The sequence below is a fragment of the Mercenaria mercenaria genome, chromosome 16 (genome assembly GCF_021730395.1).
Source record: "Mercenaria mercenaria strain notata chromosome 16, MADL_Memer_1, whole genome shotgun sequence".
In the NCBI taxonomy this organism is placed as follows: domain Eukaryota; kingdom Metazoa; phylum Mollusca; class Bivalvia; order Venerida; family Veneridae; genus Mercenaria; species Mercenaria mercenaria.
The window spans coordinates 66,085,845-66,108,382 of NC_069376.1; the positions used below are offsets into that span (position 1 = coordinate 66,085,845).

General features: G+C 36.4%; 1 protein-coding gene across 2 annotated transcripts in view; it reads left to right on the forward strand.

The window, feature by feature from the left end:
- The window catches only part of LOC123541424 (myotubularin-related protein 9-like), a 53,633-nt gene extending 33,937 nt beyond the window's left edge, over window positions 1–19,696 (forward strand). For both annotated transcript variants that reach the window (XM_045326885.2, XM_045326886.2), the window contains exons 8-15: window positions 1,740–1,865; window positions 7,467–7,569; window positions 8,635–8,773; window positions 9,984–10,068; window positions 11,897–11,966; window positions 13,774–13,873; window positions 15,544–15,671; window positions 16,976–19,696. In XM_045326885.2, the coding sequence (XP_045182820.2) occupies window positions 1,740–1,865; window positions 7,467–7,569; window positions 8,635–8,773; window positions 9,984–10,068; window positions 11,897–11,966; window positions 13,774–13,873; window positions 15,544–15,671; window positions 16,976–17,054 (830 nt within the window). In that variant the 3' untranslated portion in view covers window positions 17,055–19,696. The remainder of the gene's footprint in view (window positions 1–1,739; window positions 1,866–7,466; window positions 7,570–8,634; window positions 8,774–9,983; window positions 10,069–11,896; window positions 11,967–13,773; window positions 13,874–15,543; window positions 15,672–16,975) is intronic.
- The last annotated feature ends 2,842 nt before the right edge of the window (window positions 19,697–22,538 follow it).

A 22,538-nucleotide genomic window follows, 5' to 3' on the forward strand; every position in this document is an offset into this window, starting at 1 on the left:
CGAAAATGGGTCATCTCGGGTCAAAAACTAGGTCACTAGGTCAAATCAAAGAAAAACCTTGTGTATGCGATAGAGGTGGTATTTTTCAATTAATCTTCATGAATATTGGTCAGAATGATAACCTTGATGAAATCTAAGCCGAGTTCGAAAATGGGTCATCTCGGGTCAAAAACTAGGTCACTAGGTCAAATCAAAGAAAAACCTTGTGTATGCAATAGAGGCTGTATTTTTCAATTCTTCTTCATGAATATTGGTCAGAATGATAACCTTGATGAAATCTAGGCCGAGTTCGAAAATGGGTCATCTCGGGTCAAAAACTAGGTCACTAGGTCAAATCAAAGAAAAACCTTGTGTATGCGATAGAGGCGGTATTTTTCAATTGATCTTCATGAATTTTGGTCAGAATGATAACCTTGATGAAATCTAGGCCGAGTTCGAAAATGGGTCAACTGGGGTCAAAAACTAGGACACTAGGTCATATCATGTAAAAACCTTGTGTATGCGATAGAGGCTGTATTTTTCAATTGATCTTCATGAATTTTGGTCAGAATGATTACCTTGATGAAATTTAGACCAAGTTCGAAAATGGGTCATCTGGGGTCAAAAACTAGGTCACTAGGTCAAATCAAAGAAAAACCTTGTGTATGCAATAGAGGCTGTATTTTTCAACTGATCTTCATGAAATTTAGCCAGAATGATTACCTTGATGAAATCTAGGCCGAGTTCGAAAATGGGTCATCTGGGGTAAAAAACTAGGTCACTAGGTGAAATCGAAGAAAAACATTGTGTATGCAATAGAGAATGTTTTTTTCAATTGATTTTTATGAAATTTGGTCAGGTTGATTGCCTTAATGAAATCTAGGTCGAATTTGAATATGGGTCATCTGAGGTCAAAAACAAGGTCACTTGGTCAAATCAAAGAAAAAACTTCTGTATGTGATAGAGGCTGTATTTTTCAGTTGATCTTCATGAATTTTGGTCAGAATGATTGCCTTGATAAAATCTAGGTCGAGTTTGAACATGGGTCATCTAGGGTCAAAAACTAGGTCATGTCTAAGAAAATGCTTGTTTTATCGCAAGAGACCAATTTTTTGGTCCAATCTTAATGAAAATTGGTCAGAATATTTGTTTCCATGAAATCACTAGGTCAAACATGTTTTACACTGTTATGGAGTGTTTCTTAGGTGAGCGACCTAGGGCCATCTTGGCCCTCTTGTTTTTCAATTTGGCTAAAATTCCTATTTTTTTTAAAAAAATCAAAGGAAATTCCTAAAAAGGCCCTATTTATGCAAAGTTTCTATGTACCAAAATATGCCCTGTTCCAAGTGTGCTGGAGCAGTGACAGCTATATATGCATCATTTACCCATTGTTTTGGTGTTGTGACCATGATCCAGTTTCTGTAGGCATTGTTACTGCAGTGCTATGTGATGATATAGTAATGATTCCCTACTCTGGATTAATAACTCCCTAATACTTAATCAGTAATTGAGTTTAGTTAAGTGTTTTTGGTGTGTAATGTCAGTCATGTTAGAGAAAGGCCTCAACTATTTGATAAAACAGTGTTTTTATGGCTAATTGGTTATGTTGTGGGCATGTGAATTTGCTGATTTCAGATTGAAAGTTGAAATAAATGAAAATTTGATTTGTTTTATAAAAGTAAATGCAGCCTCGAAATACATGAGAAGAGTTCCTCAGCTTCCTCTACATATAACAATGATTCGGTATCTTTCTTTTACAGCTTGTTCAGACACTGGTGCCACACAAGATAAATGGTTGTCAAAGTTAGAGTCAAGTAACTGGCTGTCTCATATAAAAGATATATTAACCTGTGCATGTCTTGTAGCCCAGTGTATTGATAAAGATTGTAAGTATGATTTATCACCCGTCATCTTAGACATTTATACGAGTAGGATGTCTGTGTTAGATTATTAGGCAAGAGTAAACAACATTTTGAAATGCAAGCTTTAAGCTTGTTAACCTTATATTGGCAGCCATTGGGCGTGTGTTTTTGTGCCCCCCCCCCCCCCCCCCCCCCCCCGTTATGTGGTGGGGTATATAGATTTGGTCTTGTCCGTCCGTCCGAAGTTCATGACATCCTAGCTCAAAAAGTATTTGATATAAATTGATGAAATCTTGCATGAGTCTTTATCATGATATGAACTTATGCACCTCCTATTTTTCGTCTGGCTCCTTCCCCTATTTTCTGAGTTATTGCTCCTGAAATAGTCAAAAATGCACATTTTCACCTTGTGACATGCCAAGCTCAAAAAGTATTTGATATAAATTGATGAAACCTTGCATGAGTCTTTATCATGATATGAACTTGCACACCTCCTATTTTTCGTCTGGCTCCGCCCCCTATTCTTCCTGAGAATCTTGGCATTTATTACAAAGTTATGGCCCTTGAAATAGCCAAAATAGTGGATTTTTTGTTTGTGATGCTCATAGCTCAAAAAGTATATGGCCTAGAATAATGAATCCTTTTCATAAAATGTTTGTTGAGGCTATGCCCCATTAAGACTGCAAACATTTGAATTATTTCCCCTTATTTGTGACAAATGTACCAGTGGGGGGCACACCCTGTGTCCTACAGACACATACTAGTTTTTAGCTCACCTGTCACAAAGTGACAAGGTGAGCTTTTGTGATCGCGCAGCGTCCGTCGTCCGTGCGTAAACTTTTGCTTGTGACCACTCTAGAGGTCACATTTTTCGTGGGATCTTTATGAAAGTTGGTCAGAATGTTCACCTTGATGATATCTAGGTCAAGTTCGAAACTGGGTCACGTGCGGTCCAAAACTAGGTCAGTAGGTCTAAAAATAGAAAAACCTTGTGACCTCTCTAGAGGCCATACTTTTCAATGGATCTTCATGAAAGTTAGTCAGAATGTTCAACTTGATGATATCTAGGTCAGGTTCGAAACTGGGTCACGTGCCTTCAAAAACTAGGTCAGTAGGTCAAATAATAAAAAAAGCCTTGTGACCTCTCTAGAGGCCATACTTCTCAATGGATCTTCATGAAAGTTAGTCAGAATGTTCGACTTGATGATATATAGGTCAGGTTCGAAACTGGGTCACGTGCCTTCAAAAACTAGGTCAGTAGGTCAAATAATAAAAAAGCCTTGTGACCTCTCTAGAGGCCATACTTCTCAATGGATCTTCATGAAAGTTAGTCAGAATGTTCGACTTGATGATATCTAGGTCAAGTTCGAAACTGGGTCACGAGCCTTCAAAAACTAGGTCAGTAGGTCAAATAATAAAAAAAGCCTTGTGACCTCTCTAGAGGCCATATTTTTCATGGGATCTGTATGAAAGTTGGTCTGAATGTTTATCTTGATGATATCTAGGTCAAGTTTGAAACTGGGTCAACTGTGGTCCAAAACTAGGTCAGTAGGTCTAAAAATAGAAAAACCTTGTGACCTCTCTAGAGGCCATACTTTTCAATGGATCTTCATGAAAGTTAGAATGTTCACCTTGATGATATCTAGGTCAAGTTTGAAACTGGGTCACGTGCCTTAAAAAACTAGGTCAGTAGGTCAAATAATAAAAAAAACTTATGACCTCTCTAGAGGCCAAATATTTCATGGAATCTGTATGAAAATTGGTCTGATTGTCCATCTTGATGATATCTAGGTCAAGTTCGAAACTGGGTCAAGTGTGATCAAAAACTGACCATGACATTTTTGTAGCTGACTCCAACGTTAGACCCAAATTGACAAAACGACCCCCACGTACCTCGGTCTTATATAGGAAAGCAAACTGGCCTGAATTTCACAAATACATGGGTTTAGAGGGTGAAAGAATAAGCAGCCTATTTTATAGTAAAAACCTGTCAGTCGAAGAGTAATGGGGTGAAATAAAAACTGCCATCAATAAAGGCATTTCCAAATTCATCCCCTCTAAAACCATCAGGTCCAGTTATTCTGTCCCTTGGATTACGCAAGAAATTAAAAGGCTTATGCGTAAGCGTGACAGTCTGTATATTAAAATGAAGAAAAATAAGAATCAAGGTCATAAAATTTCTACCCAGTTTCATAAGTTAAAAGGTCAAATAAAAAAGAAAATCAAAAAAGCCCATGAGAACTATATCCAACATGTACTAGTTTGGATGACACAGACTGTGAAAAGGTCATAACTCTACATATTCCACTAAGAAGCTATATAGTCTACTTAAGGCGTCTAAACAGGATGCACAGGGTATCCCCCCTTTAAATGATAACACAACAGGAGCAACTTAGACCAAAGTACAGATAAAGCCACTCTACTTAATAAACAGTTCCAATCGGTATTTACTAAAGTGTCTCCCTTTTCATTCCCTCAAACCTCAGAGAGTAAATACCCAAATATGACTGATATAACGATAACTGTAAATGGCGTCAAAAAGCTCCTTGTAATTTAAACCCCCACAAGGCTGCAGGTCCTGATAATATCAAACCACTTGTCTTAAATAAATGCATCCTGAATTAGCGCCACTGATACAACTCCTTTTCCAAAAATCCCTTGACATTGAACTTTACCGAAGGACTGGACGACGGCGAACGTGACTCCACTGTACAAGAAAGGACTGAAAGTGACCCTAACCAACTACAGACCTATCTCACTAACATGCATTCTATGTAAATCACTGGAACACATCATAGCATCAAATCTCTCAATCCACTTTAACAAGAATGACATCTTGTATGATCTGCAACATGGATTCAGAGAAAAAAGGTCATGTGAAACACAATTAATACAACTAATTGAGACCTAGCACAAAATTAAGTCGAGTAAACAAACAGATCTCATTTTAACTTGATTTCAGTAAAGCATTTGACAAGGTCAGTCACCTAAAGTTACTTTATAAACTACAAGAGTGTGGCGTTAACAAACAGGTTATCACATGGATAAGGTCCTTCCTGATTGGCAGAACGCAGTCAGTACTCGTGGACGGAATGAAATCCGATGAAGTACCTGTCACATCAGGTGTCCCTCAAGGCTCAGTCCTTGGCCCGCTCTTATTCCTATTATACATAAATGATTCTACCTCAGTCCTTACAATCACAAGTCAGGTTATTTGCAGATGACACGGCAGTTTACCTCACAATCCTAAAGAACAAGACTGCGTCACACTACAGCAGACCTCCAGAAACTAAAACTTGGGAGCACGTCTGGGAGATGGAGTTCAATCCCAGCAAATGTCAGGTCATGAACATAACAAAAAACAGAAAGAAATTTACACATAACTACAATTTACACGGTCAAATCCTGGAAGTGGTCTCCAGTGCAAAGTATCTAGGGTAGATATAGCAAATGATCTCTCCTGAACACACATGTAGATAGAATCACAAACAATGCAAACAAATCACTGGGTTTTCTACGCAGAAACCTCCCGGTCAAAACCAAAATATTAAAGAAACCTCCTACAAGACTCTAGTTAGGCCACAACTAAGTATGCCTCTACGGTATGTCAACCACACACACAAAGAAACATACATAAAATAGAAATGGTGCAAAGAAGAGCTGCCAGGTGGGTAAAGGGTCAATATTCATATTATGATAGTGTAACAAACATGTTAAATGATCTCAGTTGGCAGACACTCGAGGACAGACGGACAATTGCTAGACTTTCATGTTTTACAAAATCATTCATGGTTACGTAGCTATTCCAGTCCCTCCGTATCTAGTACAAGCCATTGAGACGAACACGTCATATGCACGAACACTCCCTTAGGCAGATCCATACAAACATTAATGTTTTTAAGTTCTCTTTCTTTCCATACAACCGTTACCCTATGGAATCAGCTGCCACCCCTGATCGTTAATCAGCCTGATCCTGAACATTTCAGACATGCTGTTAACGCATCCCACTACTATTAAGTGACTACACCCTGTTTTATCCTGATTTTACTCTTGTTAATACAGTTTTATCTTGCACTATCTTCCTTTTGACATCTTACTGTCATTCTTTTAACTTTATTCTGGCACAGACGCGCACCTGCTAGTTATACCCGAAAGGGGCGTCAAGCAGTATACATACATACATACATACATAACTAGGTCAGTAGGTCTAAACATAGAAAAACCTTGTGACCTCTCTAGAGGCCATACTTTTCAATGGATCTTCATGAAAGTTTGTCAGAATGTTTACCATGATGATATCTAGGTCAAGTTTGAAACTGGGTCACGTGCCTTCAAAAACTAGGTCATTAAGTCAAATAATAAAAAAACCTTGTGACCTCTCTAGAGGCCACATTTTTCATGGGATCTGTATGAAAGTTGGTCTGAATGCTCACCTTGATGACATCTAGGTCAGATTTGAAACTGGGTCACATGAGCTCAAAAACTAGGTCACTATGTCAAATAATAGAAAAAACGACGCCATACTCAGTTCAAAACTGGGTCATGTGGGGACAGGTGAGCGATTCAGGACCATCATGGTCCTCTTGTTTACGTTAAAAAACATTTTTATGGCTAGTTTATGTCAAATTCTTACAAGGCACAGGAAATTGATCCCTGTTAACAGAAATTACATCATGACATGTTAGAGGTGCTCAACACAATAGAGTTCCAGTTTAGCTTTATTTTCTGTAGTGTAATATAAGTGTATTTCATTTTGAAATCAGAAATATAAAATAGAAATAGAGTGCAGCTATAAAGGTATTTAATTTTCGTACCATTTTATGTTAACCCTTAGCCTGCTGCAGGCGAATTTAACAGCCTTTGCAAACAGCTTGGAACCAGATCAGACGCCGATTAAATCGGCGTCTGATCAGGTTCCAAGCTGTTTGCTACTCTGACAATATTTCTTCCAATTTTCGAGCAAATTGAATGAACTTTACAATTTTAGCAGACGACATTTCCAGCAGACGACAATTTATCTAGCATGCTAAAGGTTAAAAAATTACTGTGGAAATCTACTACATATACTATAATACAATTTGGAATAAATCATGCTAATAGATCAATGCTATATTTGTCTGGTAATGGTAAAAATTGCATAATAAAGAGATATTTTGCTTCTTTAATATGGTGTGTTACAAGTCAAAAGAAGTCTCATTTTTACATATCTATAAAACTGTTTTCATGTAAATATGACACAAATATTTCTCTGTAACTATGCTAACTCTCTGAAGGGTCATATTTTCTTGCTAATTTAAGACCTCTCATACCTAAATTAGATTTACATCTGTCTGACATGCTACCATTTATAAAGTGTCTAGCTTTTCATGTGTTTAATGACTTGTATCTGAATCAGGCAGAAGTACTTGATTGTCTTAAAGGGAGATATTTTAAGTAATATGTTATGATTCTGCGTACTTTTAATCTCATTTAAAAGAATTCTTTAGAATAATATAAAATTTATAATCATAATAACAGCATGTATTGCTGAGAAATAACTAAGTCCAGTTCTCCTATAGAAATTCATTTGATGTTACAAGCTTTATAGATGTAGAGATGTGAGTTCTCTCTTTCGTATTTTACAAGCTGCCTGTGTGCTGGTACATGGATCTGAAGGAGTCGATACAACATTACAAGTCACATCTCTAGCACAACTTATACTGGACCATGACTGTAGAACTTTTACAGGGTAATGTTATATACAGTTTTTAGCACAGCTTAAATAGGAATATGATTGTAGAACTTTCTCAGGGTGACATACATTTTGTATAATTTCTACATACATTATGTATAATTTCTAGCACAGCTTCGGTAGCCTAGTGGTAGAGGTCCGCTTCAAGTGCGGGAGGTCGTGGGTTCGATCCCTGGCCGCATCATACCAAAAACGTAAAAAATGGTACTAGTAGCTTCCTCGCTTGGCGCTCAGCATTAAGAGGATAGTGCTAGGACTTGTCAGCCCGGTGTCAGTATAATGTGACTGGGTGGGGTATCATGCCACATGTCTACGGCGTGATATTCCAGTGAGGCAGCACTATAAAGTTGGGCATTGTGCTCACTGCTACAAGTAGACACCGTCGTTTATATGACTGAAAAAAATGTTGAAAAAGATGTTAAGTCCGAACACACACACACACACACACACACATGACTGTAGAACTTTTACAGGGTAATTTTATAGACAGTTTCTAGCAAAGCTTAAATAGGAACTTGACTGTACAACTTTCTCAGGGTAACATACATTATTTACAATTTCTAGTGCAGCTTATACTGGACCATGACAGTAGAACTTACTATGTAAAATTTCTAGCACTGTTCATGCTGGACTATGATTGTAGAACAGGGTAGCATACATAATGTACAATTTTTAACACAGCTTGTAGTATACTAGTTCGAGATTGTAAAACATTTACAGAGTAACTTACTTTTTGCGCAGTTACACAGAGCACTTACTTATGAGTTAATAATATGCATTTTGCATTTCTTTTTCTTACGTTTACATATGCTAGTAAATAACATTTGTTTGGGCTATCAAGCTTGATTTGCTAATATTAAGTGTACTTTGTGTGCTTGAGGTAGTGAGTGGCTTTGATTCTAGTCAGTTATTTGAGATATGTACAAATTAAACATTCTGGTCAGTTAATGGCACTTGAGACTACAAGTTGATTCTAGGGCAGGGCAGTGTTCTCTTTAATATTTGATTTGATGATCGCATTTGGAATTTCTGTTGTTTACACATTAATGTTTTGTTTTCTAGATTTGAAGCATTGATAGAGCGAGAATGGCTACAGGCTGGACATCCATTTGCTGACCGTTGTGCCAAGTCTGCAAATGCAATAACTAAATATAGACAAGAGTCTCCAGTATTTCTGCTATTTTTAGATTGTGTTTGGCAGGTGAGTGTGCTATTTTTAACCCCCTGCCATGAGTGGTGCGGGGTTTATAGGAATTGTCTCCGTCCGCTCCATATGACTTAAATCCCTTGAAGGATCTTGTGTCAAATGATCACCTCATCAAGATGATGTGCAGAACTCATGAGTCACCCATGTCAGCTCAAGGTCAAGGTCACAACTCTAGGTCAAAGGTTTGAGCCTTCCATTTTGTGTCCGCTCTGTATCTCCTAAACCCCTTGAAGGATTTTCATGAAACTTGGGTCAGTTGATCGCCTCATCAAAACGATGTGCAAAACTCATGAGTCAGCCGTGTCAGCTCGAGGTCAAGGTCACAACTCTAATGTTTGAGCCTTCAATTTCCTCTCCCCTCCTTTTCTGCTGAACCACTTGAAGGATTTTCTTGAAACTTTGGCCAAGTGTTCACCTTATTGAGATGGTTTGCAAAACCCATGAGTCAGCCATGCAGGCTCAAGGTCAAGTTCACTATAAAATATACTTAACAATGTCAATGCTTCCACCTAATACCATCAACCCTTTCACTATTCGTAGCAGCGGCAGGGGATGTAGCTGTCTTTCAGACAACCTTGTTTGTGTTTGGCAGGTGTGCTGTTTTTAGATTGTGTTTGGTAGGTGAGTTTGTTATTTTGAGGTTAAGTGCACTATACAGACTGTGTTTGGCAGGCAAGTGTGCTATTGCAGATGGATAATGTAAAAGGAAATAAAGGTAAAGTAATTCAGACTGCTGTATTAGAATTGTTGTTTCCAGCCATGCATAAATTTATTCATTAGGAAATATATAAGTTTTTCAGGCAAAAAGGTCTGTTGTTCTACCAACTGAAGATGTTACATAAAAGCAGATAGATTGTCTTGAGGTCTTCCATCACTTAACTTGGATTGTCATGATGTGATGGCTGTAGTCACTGGTTGTGAAATATCATTATTCAAGGGGGAAACATTTTCATGGTTGTCGTGGTTACGTTTCTATCCCCCATGAAATAGCAAGTTTTTCCAAAATCACAAAATTTCTTTTCCACAAAATTAAATGATCTCACAGTGTAGCACTGACAAAACAAAACAACATTTTTCTTTATGAAACAAAATCAGTATTTCAAATCTTTTCTGTCATATGTAGCATGCATGGAGATTATTAATTGCCATAATTGTAGTAATACTAGTAACAGCTCTCATGTAACTTGTGTTATTTATTGTTTAGATTTGGCAACAGTTCCCTTGTTCCTTTGAGTTCAGTGAAGATTTTCTAATACTCCTGTTTGAGCACGCCTATTCCTCGCAGTTTGGTAAGTTCCATCATTATGAAGATGTAAGTTTTTATGTTTTAACTTTTCTGAATTAAAAAAAAAGTATGAGGTATTCTATTCACTTTATCGTCAGTGCTGGTGTTGATTAAAATTTTCAATTAGGTCCATGTATTCTCATAAACTGTAAGAGCTATGGCTTTGAAGCTATGCACGCCTTGTTATCAATATTGGTTGAGTGATTAGGCCAAGAACCATAACTCATTTGCATTTTGTTAGAAGTATGGCTTTTTTATGCTTAGAAAATTAGAATTTCAAGGTTACAGGGTTTTGTTTAGGTCCACTTTTCTGAAATACTAAAAGAGCTATTATTTTAAAGTTTGTTCATTCATTTATTGTAACTGGTTGAGCAAGTAGCCCAAGAACCAGGAATCTCATGCATTTTGTCAGAATTACAGTTCCTTTTAACATTCATAGTTAATGTAAATGTTTGTTTAAGTCCACTTAACTTGAATTTTGTAGAGCTACAGCTTTGACACTTTATGCAATTCTTTATCATCTGTTGAGTAAGAAGGCCAAGAACCTTAAGTTTTCCCTTGCATATTGTCTAATGCCAAGCACTTACAGATGAACATTGGTCCCCTGTGGACGATGTTCTTGTTACTTGAAAAATGTTTTGTTTGTTTGGTAAGGCTTTAAAGCCATTTTTCAAAAGTATTTTATACTTGCCCTGACTTGTTTCTGCAGGTAACTGGTTTTTAGCTCATCTGATTTTTTGAAAAAAAATGATGAGTTATTGTCATCACTTGAGCGGTTGTCGGCGTCGGCGTCGGCGTCGGCGTCGGCGTCTGCGTCGGCGTTGCCTGGTTAAGTTTTATGTTTAGGTCAGCTTTTCTCCTAAACTATCAAAGCTATTGCTTGAAACTTGGAATACTTGTTCACCATCATAAGCAGACCCTGTACATCAAGAAACATAACCCATCTTGCTTTTTGCAAGATTATATTGCCCCTTTTGTACTTAGAAAATATCAGATTTCTGGTTAAGTTTTATGTTTAGGTCAACTTTTCCCTAAACTATCAAAGCTATTGCTTTGAAACTTGGAATACTTGTTCACCATCATAAGCAGACCCTGTACATCAAGAAACATAACTCCATCTTGCTTTTTGCAAGATTTATTGCCCCTTTGGACTTAGAACAATCAGTTTTCTTGGTTAAGTTTTATGTTTAGGTCAGCTTTTATCCAAACTATCAAAGCTATTGCTTTAAAAACTTGCAACACTTGTTCACCATCATAAGTTGACCCTGTATAGCAAGAAACATAACTCCGTCCTGCTTTTTGCAAGATTTATGGCCCCTTTTGGACTTAGAAAATATCAGATTCTTGGTTAAGTTTTATGTTTAGGTCAACTTTTTCTCTTAAACTATCAAAACTATTGCTTTGAAACTTGCAACACTTGTTCACCATCATAAGCTGACCCTGTACAGCAAGCAACATAACTCCATCCTGCTTTTGCAGTAATTATTGCCCCTTTGGACTTAGAAAATCATTTTCTTGGTGAGTAATAGTTTAAGTCAACTTTCTCATAAACTATCAAAGCTATTGCTTAAAACTTGCAACAGTTTTTCACCATCATAAGTGGACACTAGTACATCAAGAAACATAACTCTATCCTGCTTTTTGCAAGAATGATGGCCCTTTTTAGACTTAGAAAATCATGGGTAGGACAATATTTCTATTACACAAAAAAAATCAGATGAGCGTCAGCACCCGCAAGGCGGTGCTCTTGTTAATTTTTGGTTCTGTTGGAAAGTTTTATTCTAATTTTAGGCATATTTTGAGTTGATTGTTTAGTTGATTTTTTATTTCAGGCACATACCTTGGTAATTGTGACCAGGAGAGAAGAAATCTTAAACTAGAGAACAGGACAATTTCTTTATGGTAATATTTAATGGAGACACCTTTCACTGTTTGAAATACAGAAATGAAACAGACATGATATCATATACTGGTAGTAATTTGGCTTCCCTGTGTTTGCCTATATACATGGAAATTGAATCTTTGCTGGCTTATGTTTCTCTCCTTTTATTATGCACTTGCTGTTGAAAAGTCTGTCTTGTGTGTTTGTGTGTGTGTTTGTTTGTGTGTTTTCCTAATGTTGTATCACATCTCTTACTTGATATGAATGATGGGAATCAAATAACTTTACAGATGACCAAAGTAATTTCATATGTTGCTTGCTAGAACCAAACTTATCGATAAGCTTAAAGGTCAAGGTCACACTTTTTAGTAAAAAATTTTACATCATTTATGCCACTCACTTTCTGGGTACTTAACTGCTGCAGTTTCCATCATGTTGAAATGAAACTTGACATTTGCTTTGTTAACACTCTAGAGGCCACATTTGTGACCCAATCTTTATGAAACTTGGTCAGAATGTTTGTCTTGATGATTTCTAGGTCCAGTTTGAAACTGGGTCATGTGGAGTCAAAAACTTGGTCAGTAGGCCAGATCAAACGAAAATCTGGAGTCCACAGTTAAGTTTGAAACTCATGAGAATTGGTCAGAATGTTTGTCTTGCTGGCCTCTAGGTCAAGTTCGAATATGGGTCATGTGGGGTCAAAAACCAGGTCACCCGGTCAAATCAAAGGAAAAGCTTGTTAACACTAGAGGCCACAGTTGTAACCCAATCTATATGAAATGTTTGTATAGGTGATCTCTATGTCAAATTTGAAACTGGGTCATGTGGGGTCACAAACTAGGTCAGTAGGCCGGATCAAAGGAAAATTTTGTTTACACTCTAGAGTCCACAGTTTAAGTTTGAAACTGATAAATTGGTTAGAATGTTTGTCTTGATGACCTCTAGGTCAAGTTCGAATCTGGGTCATGTGGGATCAAAAACTATATTATCCAGTCAAATCAAAGGAAAAGCTATTAAACACTCTAGAGGTCACAGTTGTGACCCAGTCTTTATGAAACTTGAACAGAATGTTTGTCTTGGTGATCTCTATATCAAGGTTGAACTTGTGGGATCAAAAACTTGGTCAGTAGGCCAGATCAAAGGAAAATCATGTTAACACTCAAGAGTCCATGGTTTAAGTTTAAAACTCATGAGAATATGTCGGAATGTTTGTCTTGATGACCTCTAGGTCAAGTTAGAATCTGGGTCATGTGGGGTCAAAAACTAGGTCACCTGGTCAAATCAAAGGAAAAACTTGTTAACACTCTAGAGGCCACAGTTTTGACCCAATCTTTATGAAAATTCGTCAGAATGTTTGTCTTGATGATCTCTAGGTCAGCTTTGAACCTGGATCATGTGGGTTCAAAAACTATGTCAGTAGGCCAGATCAACTGTGGTGAGTGATATAGGGCCATCATGGCCCTCTTGTTAGTAATTTTGTTTATCCTGTTTTATAACTTCTTTATACATGGATGTATATGAAAATTTCTTCACATGTACAATCAGTAAGGAATTACTATGTATTGTAAGTCTTGTACTGGGAATTTTGTGTTTGATATTTTATATACATTGCTGTTTGTGTCTAAAAACAAATTGTGGTATTGTGGTATATATCTTGTGCCCCTTTAAATGCCAGTGAATTTTGTAATTAAATTAGAACAAAAAGTAGATTCATTGTTCATAAGGCCACTGCAAATTGATGTACTTTTATTATTCCTTCAGGGCATTTATTGTAATTACTCTTCTCCTAAAACATAGCAAGGTTTGATTTTTTTGGTCATTTTTCAGGTCCTACCTGAACAGACCAGAAGTGTTAGCTGGATATTTGAATCCCATGTATGATCCTAACCCAGCTGTTATCTGGCCTTCAGTGGCCCCTCAAAGTTTGGTGAGTGTTGTAATTTCTGTACGATTATAGCAGTAGGGTCATAGCTAGTATAGAAAGGATATTTTAAACACCATTTTTACAGCAGTTGTCTCGTACCTAGTGTAGAAAGGGCATTTTACACATCATTTATACAGCAGTTGTCTCGTACCTGGTGTAGAAAGGGCATTTTACACAACACTTTTACAGCAGTTGTCCCGTTGCTAGTGTAGAAAGTATATTTTACACATCATTTAATATACAGCAGTTGTCTCATAGCTTTTATAGAAAGGGGATTTTACAAATCCCTTTTTCAGCAGTTGTCTCGTACCTAGTGAAGAAAGGGTATTTTCCGAATCATTTTTACAGCAGTTGTCTCATAGCTTGACAATGTGTAGAAAGGAAGGAAAGGTATTATACACATCACTTACATGTATATGTTGGGCCAACAGCTTTTGTCACTTTATGAATAATTCAAGAGTAATACGGAGTGCTGAGTGGTTAAGAGTGCTGACCTCAAATCAGTTTCAAACTCTGCTTTGGTCATCATGTACAGAAGTCATGCAGCTTGCCAAAGGTAAATGGTTTTAGCCAGGTGCTAGGATGTGCCTGAAATAAAATACCCAGAGGGGATCCTTGGATCTTTCTCCACCATTAATTATTAAAGCTTGTAAGTCACCATTTATGTATGACCTACCTAGAAAGGCACCAGGGGTCTTCCTCCACTGTTAAAGCTGGTAAGTCACCATTTATGTATGACCTACTAGAAAGGCACCAGGGGTCTTCCTCCACTGTTAAAGCTGGTAAGTCAACATATATATGATCTGCCTAGAAAGGCACCTAGGAGTCTTCCACTACTAAAGCTGGTAAGTCACCATAAAATATATATGACTTAAACTGTGTCAGTGAGATTTTATTCCTAAACAAACAAGTGTTGTATCACAGTTACTGGTTATGTTATTGAACAAAACTATAATGCCACTTAATATTCTAATCTGCTGAGTCACACTGAATGCGAGTATTGGCTAAGATAGATCTGTCACTATTATTACTTAGTCTACTGTACATGTAGAAATGTTGCTCTTTTCTCGGAAATGCTTTATTATGTACATGTGTATTATATTGAATTGCCTGAATTTCTCTCATTTACATGTTCCCAGTCATGAATTTTTCAGACACATACTTCACTGTGGGAGGCATCTCCTCAGAAGTTAATACAGTAGATAAACTGTTACTGAGAACAGAATCGATATTGAAATAATTTACATATATAGTAATCAAACTTTTTAGATTTCCTCAATTATTTATAGGGATTTCTTAAGTCTGTGAAGTTAAACTTGATTCTTAAGGTCTCCAGAACAGATAGGGTAAAGATGGTGTGGGTGGAAGTTTTACAGAACAGATAGGGGAAAGATGGTGTGGGTGGAAGTTTTACAGGACAGATAGGGGAAAGATGGTGTGGGTGGAAGTTTTACAGGACAGATAGGGGAAAGATGGTGTGGGTGGAAGTTTTACAGGACAGATAGGGGAAAGATGGTGTGGGTGGAAGTTTTACAGAAATTTGTACAAGCTTTATTTAATGTCGGATAAAGTAAAACAGTGCAATACTAGCTATAAAGATATTTGCTGACAAAAACATGTCTGTCACAAAACACGTGCAGTTGTAAATTGAAACATGGCTATATATTTTACAGTGTTTATGGAATGGACTGTATCTAAGGTCACATGTGAACCAGGCAAAACAGACCGAGGCTTGGACTGAAATTTCCAAGATTAGAGAGTATGACAAAGAACTGAGGTCAAAGGTCACCAAATTGCGCAGGTTAGTATACATGTACACTGTATTTAAGATTTATTTTTGCTGCCTGTAGATTGAATAATAATTAGTGTTTCTTTTGTTTTAAGGTATGATGTCTGTTAATGATATATCAGAAGTCCAGATAGGTTCATACAGGGGCATATGTTTTTCTATGCACCTCAAGAATTGAGCATATCTTTGTGACTTTGTGAGTCTGTAACAGGTTCATTTCCTGGAGTATAACTCCTAAAGTAATGAAAAGATATCAGTGAGAGGGCATGCTTAACTCCGTTGATATTCTTATGTTTTTCCTTGTTTGAGCATAACTCCAAATGTACTGAAGAGATTTCAGCAAAACTTAAGATATAGGCAGATACCAACGACAGCGATTGCAAAGCTCAAGAACCATAACTCTATTTTCTTTGATATTTTTCAGATAATTTAGCTTTTCCTTTTCTGGAGCATAACTCCAAAAGTGTGGCAAATATTTCACTGAAACTTCAGTATGAAAAAAAAAAAAAGACTTAAAATTTAGATTGGCAATAAAGGGACTACCCCACACATTTTAGGCAAAAAATAATTTCTCACAAAAAAAAAAAGTGAGTACTCTGAATGTGACTAGTGGTACAAACTTATTGACATAAGAGTTCTGCAATATATTCAGAAATAACAAAAAATATTATGCAGAAGATAGTAAACCATTGCAACGCTTTTGAAATAATGCAGAAAATTAAAAAAAAAAAATTTCAGTGAAAGTCAAACAGGGGCTGTTAGTAAAACATATGTGTCATCTATGATGGCCTGTTTTAGGCAACTTGATATGTAATTTTACATACTGTGACCCTGACCTTTGACATAATGACGTCTAGGGAGTAGTTATATTAGTATGATTTTTTTACATAATTATGACTCTAGGATTCAATAATAAGTCATTAAACTTAATCCACTCATGTGCCGGACCCCTTTGGGCCCAAGTGATAAGAATTCATTTTCAGTCTACAGAACAGTCAAACTTGGTAGGATGATTGTATATGGTCACTAGATGACCCTGTTTGCTTTTGGAGTGGGTAGGTCAAAGTTCAAGGTTACAGTGACCTTCAGACAAAAAGTGGATTTTGATAAATACCTGGGGAATGCTTATGCGTAAGTCATTAAATTTCATAACCTTATTGGTTAGGGGGTTATTAAGTCAAAGGTCAAGGTCACAGCTTACTTGAGACTGAAAATTACACATCTGTTTACTGCTGACAGGCCATTGTAGAGAATGGTTGGGTGCAAATGTGTTTTGCAAATAGCTCTTGTTGGTACATATTTTATTTTTATTTCAGGCAGTTAGCAAGTCTGGAGAAAGAAGCTGTGAGCGCTGGTGTCATTCTACCCACTACACTAGATGCTGACCTTAATTAACTGACAACCACCACACTAGATGCTGACCTTAATTAACTGACAACCACCACACCAGATGCTGACCTTTATTAACTGGCAAAAAAAACCAACAATAATTTCATTACAGTCAAGAAGATGTCAATTCTTGCCAGTGTTCAAGCTCTGTTAACAACACTATGAAGAGCAAATAGTTCCCTAAAGTAACTTACATTTTCTTTCGTGTTAATGAATTTCTAAGAAAATCTCTAAAAGAACCAAAACCTTCATACAAAAAGGCTTCTCTGTGGTGTTTGCGCTGGTAAGGTTGCAAAATAAGTGAAAAGTTTAAAAAAACGACAGTATTTTTTATGCCCAGAAGTAAGGCATGTAGTAATCGCACTTTATATAGTTTGTTAGTTTTTCCGTCCCACCGAAACTCTGCTTGTCTCAGCGATAAGTTTTAAACAATAGATTCCGATGTTAAGCGTGACATCTTTGATAATTCTTTGATAAAAATCTGTAATGGAGTACTGTAGAGTTCAGTGCAATTTTGACTTGTTAATAAATGTTGAAGTTTGCATTCGGGCAATAAGTTGTAACAGTTGAAAGTAACTTTCAAATAACAACACAAAAAAACTTGACAGCAGTTTGGAGGTTATACTCCTCTAAATATCAAGTAAGTCATACTTAACACAGCAATATTGTTGAATTTGTTTATTAAACATTTGTTTTTGCTAGCAAATTAAAGTCTTGTAAATGCATTTTATAAATTGTTGTGTAGGTATTCGCTCTGTTTAGATGTTGATGTTAATCTAATGGCAGAGTAATAAATCTAAAGTAGTTTGAAAGAAAGTAATCTAAATATTGTAATATTGTATATGTATTAAAACAAAATAGATTACAAGCCAATGAGTTGATACAGAAGAGTACTGCAGTTCTACTATGTAATCATTTAATTTTGTTTGCATAAAGTTTTGCAGTTTTGGTTTGACAGCCTAGTCTGTAATATTGTAAATGGACCTCAGTGCTGTGTTGTATTTGTTAAGAGTTTTTACATTCCATTGATTATATATTGTATTGTTATTTGTATATAAGTAAACATAGGTAATGCCAGTTTTCTGCGAAACAAAAACAAAAAACCCCCAAAAAACTGGCATTAAAGATCTACATATCCAAATATTTATCATTTTTAAAGGAAGGAATGCCTAAAATGAGTTGATTGTATATGAAAGTCATTGTCCAGCAATTGCTAACAATGAAAGAATTTTTAAAATTGAAAAAATATTGAAAACAATATGGTAGTTCGAACTTTAAGAAAATGGCTAAACATGGAGACAGCCGTTTTAGTACTTATGACGTCTTTTACGCACTGCTGATTTTTTTTTTTTATAGTAAATATCACTTAAAACAGATTAATTGCTCTTTTCTGTTTAAGTTGAGATGTACACGTGGATCATAATCCTTCCTATCCAGTTAGAAAATGTTGATAGATTATTTTTTAGAATTAAGGAAACACAGTTCAAATAACTCTGTTTTATTTTATATTGCCAGGGAATCAAAATGGCTTGTATTTTGATCATAATTTAACATGACGTCTAACTGACCAATCAGTGAGCTGCATCTTCATACTGATTTTGAAAATTCTTTCTTGGCCTTAAATGATCCAAGAAGAAGACGTCACCTTAGAGATAGAATGAACATTAGACAGACAATGCTTTTCTCTTTAGGATGGCTAGTTTTTAGACTTTTGGTTCTAATGAAAATTCCTGTAAGTGTTGTTAAGATTTTCAATGAATTTTTCTACATTGTGTTAATTTATTAACCTGAACTTCATTTTTTTAAACTCCTTTTTGTAAAAATGATTGTTAGGTTTGGCTTAGTCATAGTCTCTACTCCGTCTAAACAGCTGATTGCATGTATTGACATGCTGCTGTTTGACTGAGGCTCGATAGGGGTAGCTGAATTCGGAGCTCTGTGTATAGATCTAGGTTTGGCAGTGGCTCTATAAGCAGTGCAGTTCCTTAAATTTGAGCAAAATCAATAAATATTATACAATATTTTTACATATTTTATATTTAACACTGGTTTTCACTTTTGTATTATTTCTTACTTTAAGATATACACTTTGCATCAAAGTCTTTAGTACACAGATACGAAGATACTGAATACTGTAAACCTGTCTGTGAATAGTTTATTTAAATACTGATTTCTCCCACCCGACCCAGAGGAGGACATTTTACAAGTTGACTTTTCAATAATGCATAAAACACATCATTAAATATAACTGAAATTAACTTTTAAGTTAACTCAGCTGCTTGAAAGTTCACACAAGTTGCAAGAATTATGTGAAAATGAGGGAGTGAAATTTTGTAGTAGGGGGATTTTTTTCCTACATTCACTGAAGTTACCAGCATATAACTTGGTAGTTAAGATATACCGGTACATGTACTGACTAATGTCATTTAAAAGGAAGAAAAAGCAAATAGAAGAATAAAGAAGAAAGGAAAATGTTGTGAAATATAGATTGAGGACAAATGGAAAACTGTCATATGACATTTAATTTCATGTAGATCTCCATGTTTAAAGGCACATATATTGTCAAATGCTGTTCACTTTGGGCTTTGTGCAATATTTATTTCACTTTTTTTATCTGTGATTAAAAGTTAAACAAACGCCTGACGTTATTTGTTTTTGTGTTTTTAGCTCACCTGTCACAAAGTGACAAGGTGAGCTTTTGTGATCGCGCGGTGTCCGTCGTCCGTCCGTGCGTGCATGCGTCCGTAAACTTTTGCTTGTGACCACTCTAGAGGTCACATTTTTCATGGGATCTTTATGAAAGTTGGTCAGAATGTTCATCTTGATGATATCTAGGTCAAGTTCGAAACTGGGTCACGTGCCGTCAAAAACTAGGTCAGTAGGTCTAAAAATAGAAAAACCTTGTGACCTCTCTAGAGGCCATATATTTCAAAAGATCTTCATGAAAATTGGTCAGAATGTTCATCTTGATGATATCTAGGTCAAGTTCGAAACTGGGTCACGTGCCATCAAAAACTAGGTCAGTAGGTCTAAAAATAGAAAAAACCTTGTGACCTCTCTAGAGGCCATATATTTCAAAAGATCTTCATGAAAATTGGTCAGAATGTTCATCTTGATGATATCTAGGTCAAGTTCGAAACTGGGTCACGTGCCATCAAAAACTAGGTCAGTAGGTCTAAAAATAGAAAAACCGTGTGACCTCTCTAGAGGCCATATATTTCACAAGATCTTCATGAAAATTGGTCAGAACATTCACCTTGATGATTTCTAGGTCAAGTTCGAAACTGGGTCACGTGCAGTCAAAAACTAGGTCAGTAGGTCTAAAAATAGAAAAACCTTGTGACCTCTCTAGAGGCCATATATTTCATGAGATCTTCATGAAAATTGGTCAGAATGTTCACCTTGATGATATCTAGGTCAAGTTTGAAACAGGGTCATGTGCGGTCAAAAACTAGGTCAGTAGGTCTAAAAAGAGAAAAACCTTGTGACCTTTCTAGAGGCCATACTTGTGAATGGATATAAAAATTGGTCAGAATGTTCACCTTGATGATATCTAGGTCAAGTTCGAAACTGGGTCATGTGCCGTCAAAAACTAGGTCAGTAGGTCAAATAATAGAAAAACCTTGTGACCTCTCTAAAGGCCATATTTTTCATGGGATCTGTCCGAAAGTTTGTCTGAATGTTCATCTTGATGATATCTAGGTCAAGTTCGAAACTGGGTCACGTGCCATCAAGGTCAGGTCAAATAATAGAAAAACCTTGTGACCTTTCTAAAGGCCATATTTTTCATGGGATCTGTATGAAAATTGGTCTGAATGTTCATCTTGATGATATCTAGGTCAAGTTCGAAACAGGGTCATGTGCGGTCAAAAACTAGATCAGTAGGTCTAAAAATAGATAAACCTTGTGACCTTTCTGGAGGCCATACTTGTGAATGGATATAAGAATTTTCACCTTGATGATATCTAGGTCAAGTTCGAAACTGGGTCACGTGCCATCAAAAACTAGGTCAGTAGGTCAAATAATAGAAAAACCTTGTGACCTCTCTAAAGGCCATATTTTTCATGGGATCTGTCTGAAAGTTTGTCTGAATGTTCATCTTGATGATATCTAGGTCAAGTTCGAAACTGGGTCACGTGCCGTCAAAAACTAGGTCAGTAGGTCTAAAAATAGAAAAACCTTGTGACCTCTCTAGAGGCCATATATTTCATGAGATCTTCATGAAAATTGGTCAGAATGTTCACCTTGATGATATCTAGGTCAGGTTCGAAACTGGGTCACGTGCCTTCAAAAACTAGGTCAGTAGGTCAAATAATAGAAAAACCTTGTGACCTCTCTAAAGGCCATATTTTTCATGGGATCTGTATGAAAATTGGTCTGAATGTTCATCTTGATGATATCTAGGTCAGGTTTGAAACTGGGTCATGTGCGGTCAAAAACTACGTCAGTAGGTCTAAAAATAGAAAAACCTTGTGACCTCTCTAGAGGCCATACTTGTGAATGGATCTCCATAAAAATTGGTCAGAATGTTCACCTTGATGATATCTAGGTCAAGTTTGAAACTGGGTCACATGCACTATAAACAAGAGCTGTCTGTAAGACAGCCAAGCTCGACTATTCGAAATATTGTCACAGAAGCAGGAAATTATTACCCAAAATGTTAAATATTAAAAGAGTTTGAAGTTCGAAAGGGGACATAATTTGACCAAAATACATATCAGAGTTATGGGACTTGATGTTATCAACTAGTTTTATAACCCCCGAAGAAACATGTTAAGTTTCAATTCAATATCTGCATTAGTTTTGGGGATAGTATCTTGCATGTAAAACTTTAATCAGAACTTTCTAAGTCCAAAAGGGGGCATAATTTGCTCAAAATACATGTTAAGAGTTATGGAACTTGACCCAGTGAGGTTGCTAATTGACCTAGAAAAAGAATAAATAAGTTTCAAAGCTATATGCCTTTTGGTAATAGCTGTATGTACTTGCACGCAAAACTTTAACCAGGATTTTCTAAGTCCAAAAGGGGGCATAATTTGCCCAAAATACATGTCAGAGTTATGGGACTTGGTGCTATCAACTAGTTTTATAACCCCGAAGACACATGTGAAGTTTCAATTTAATATCTGTAGTAGTTTTGGAGATAGTTACTTGCATATAAAACTTTAACCAGGATTTTCTAAGTCCAAAAGGGGGCATAATTTGCCCAAAATACATGTCAGAGTTATGGGACTTGACCCAGTGTGGTAGGTAATTGATCTAGAAAAAGAAAAAAATAAGTTTCAAATCTATATGCCTTTTAGTAAAAGCTGTATGTATTTGCATGCAAAACTTTAACCAGAATTTTCTAAGGCCAAAAGGGGGCATAATTTGGCCAAAATGAAGGTCAGAGTTATGGAACTTGGTGCTATCAACTAGTTTTATAACCCCGAAGACACATGTGAAGTTTCAATTCAATATCTGCATTAGTTTTGGAGATAGTAACTTGCA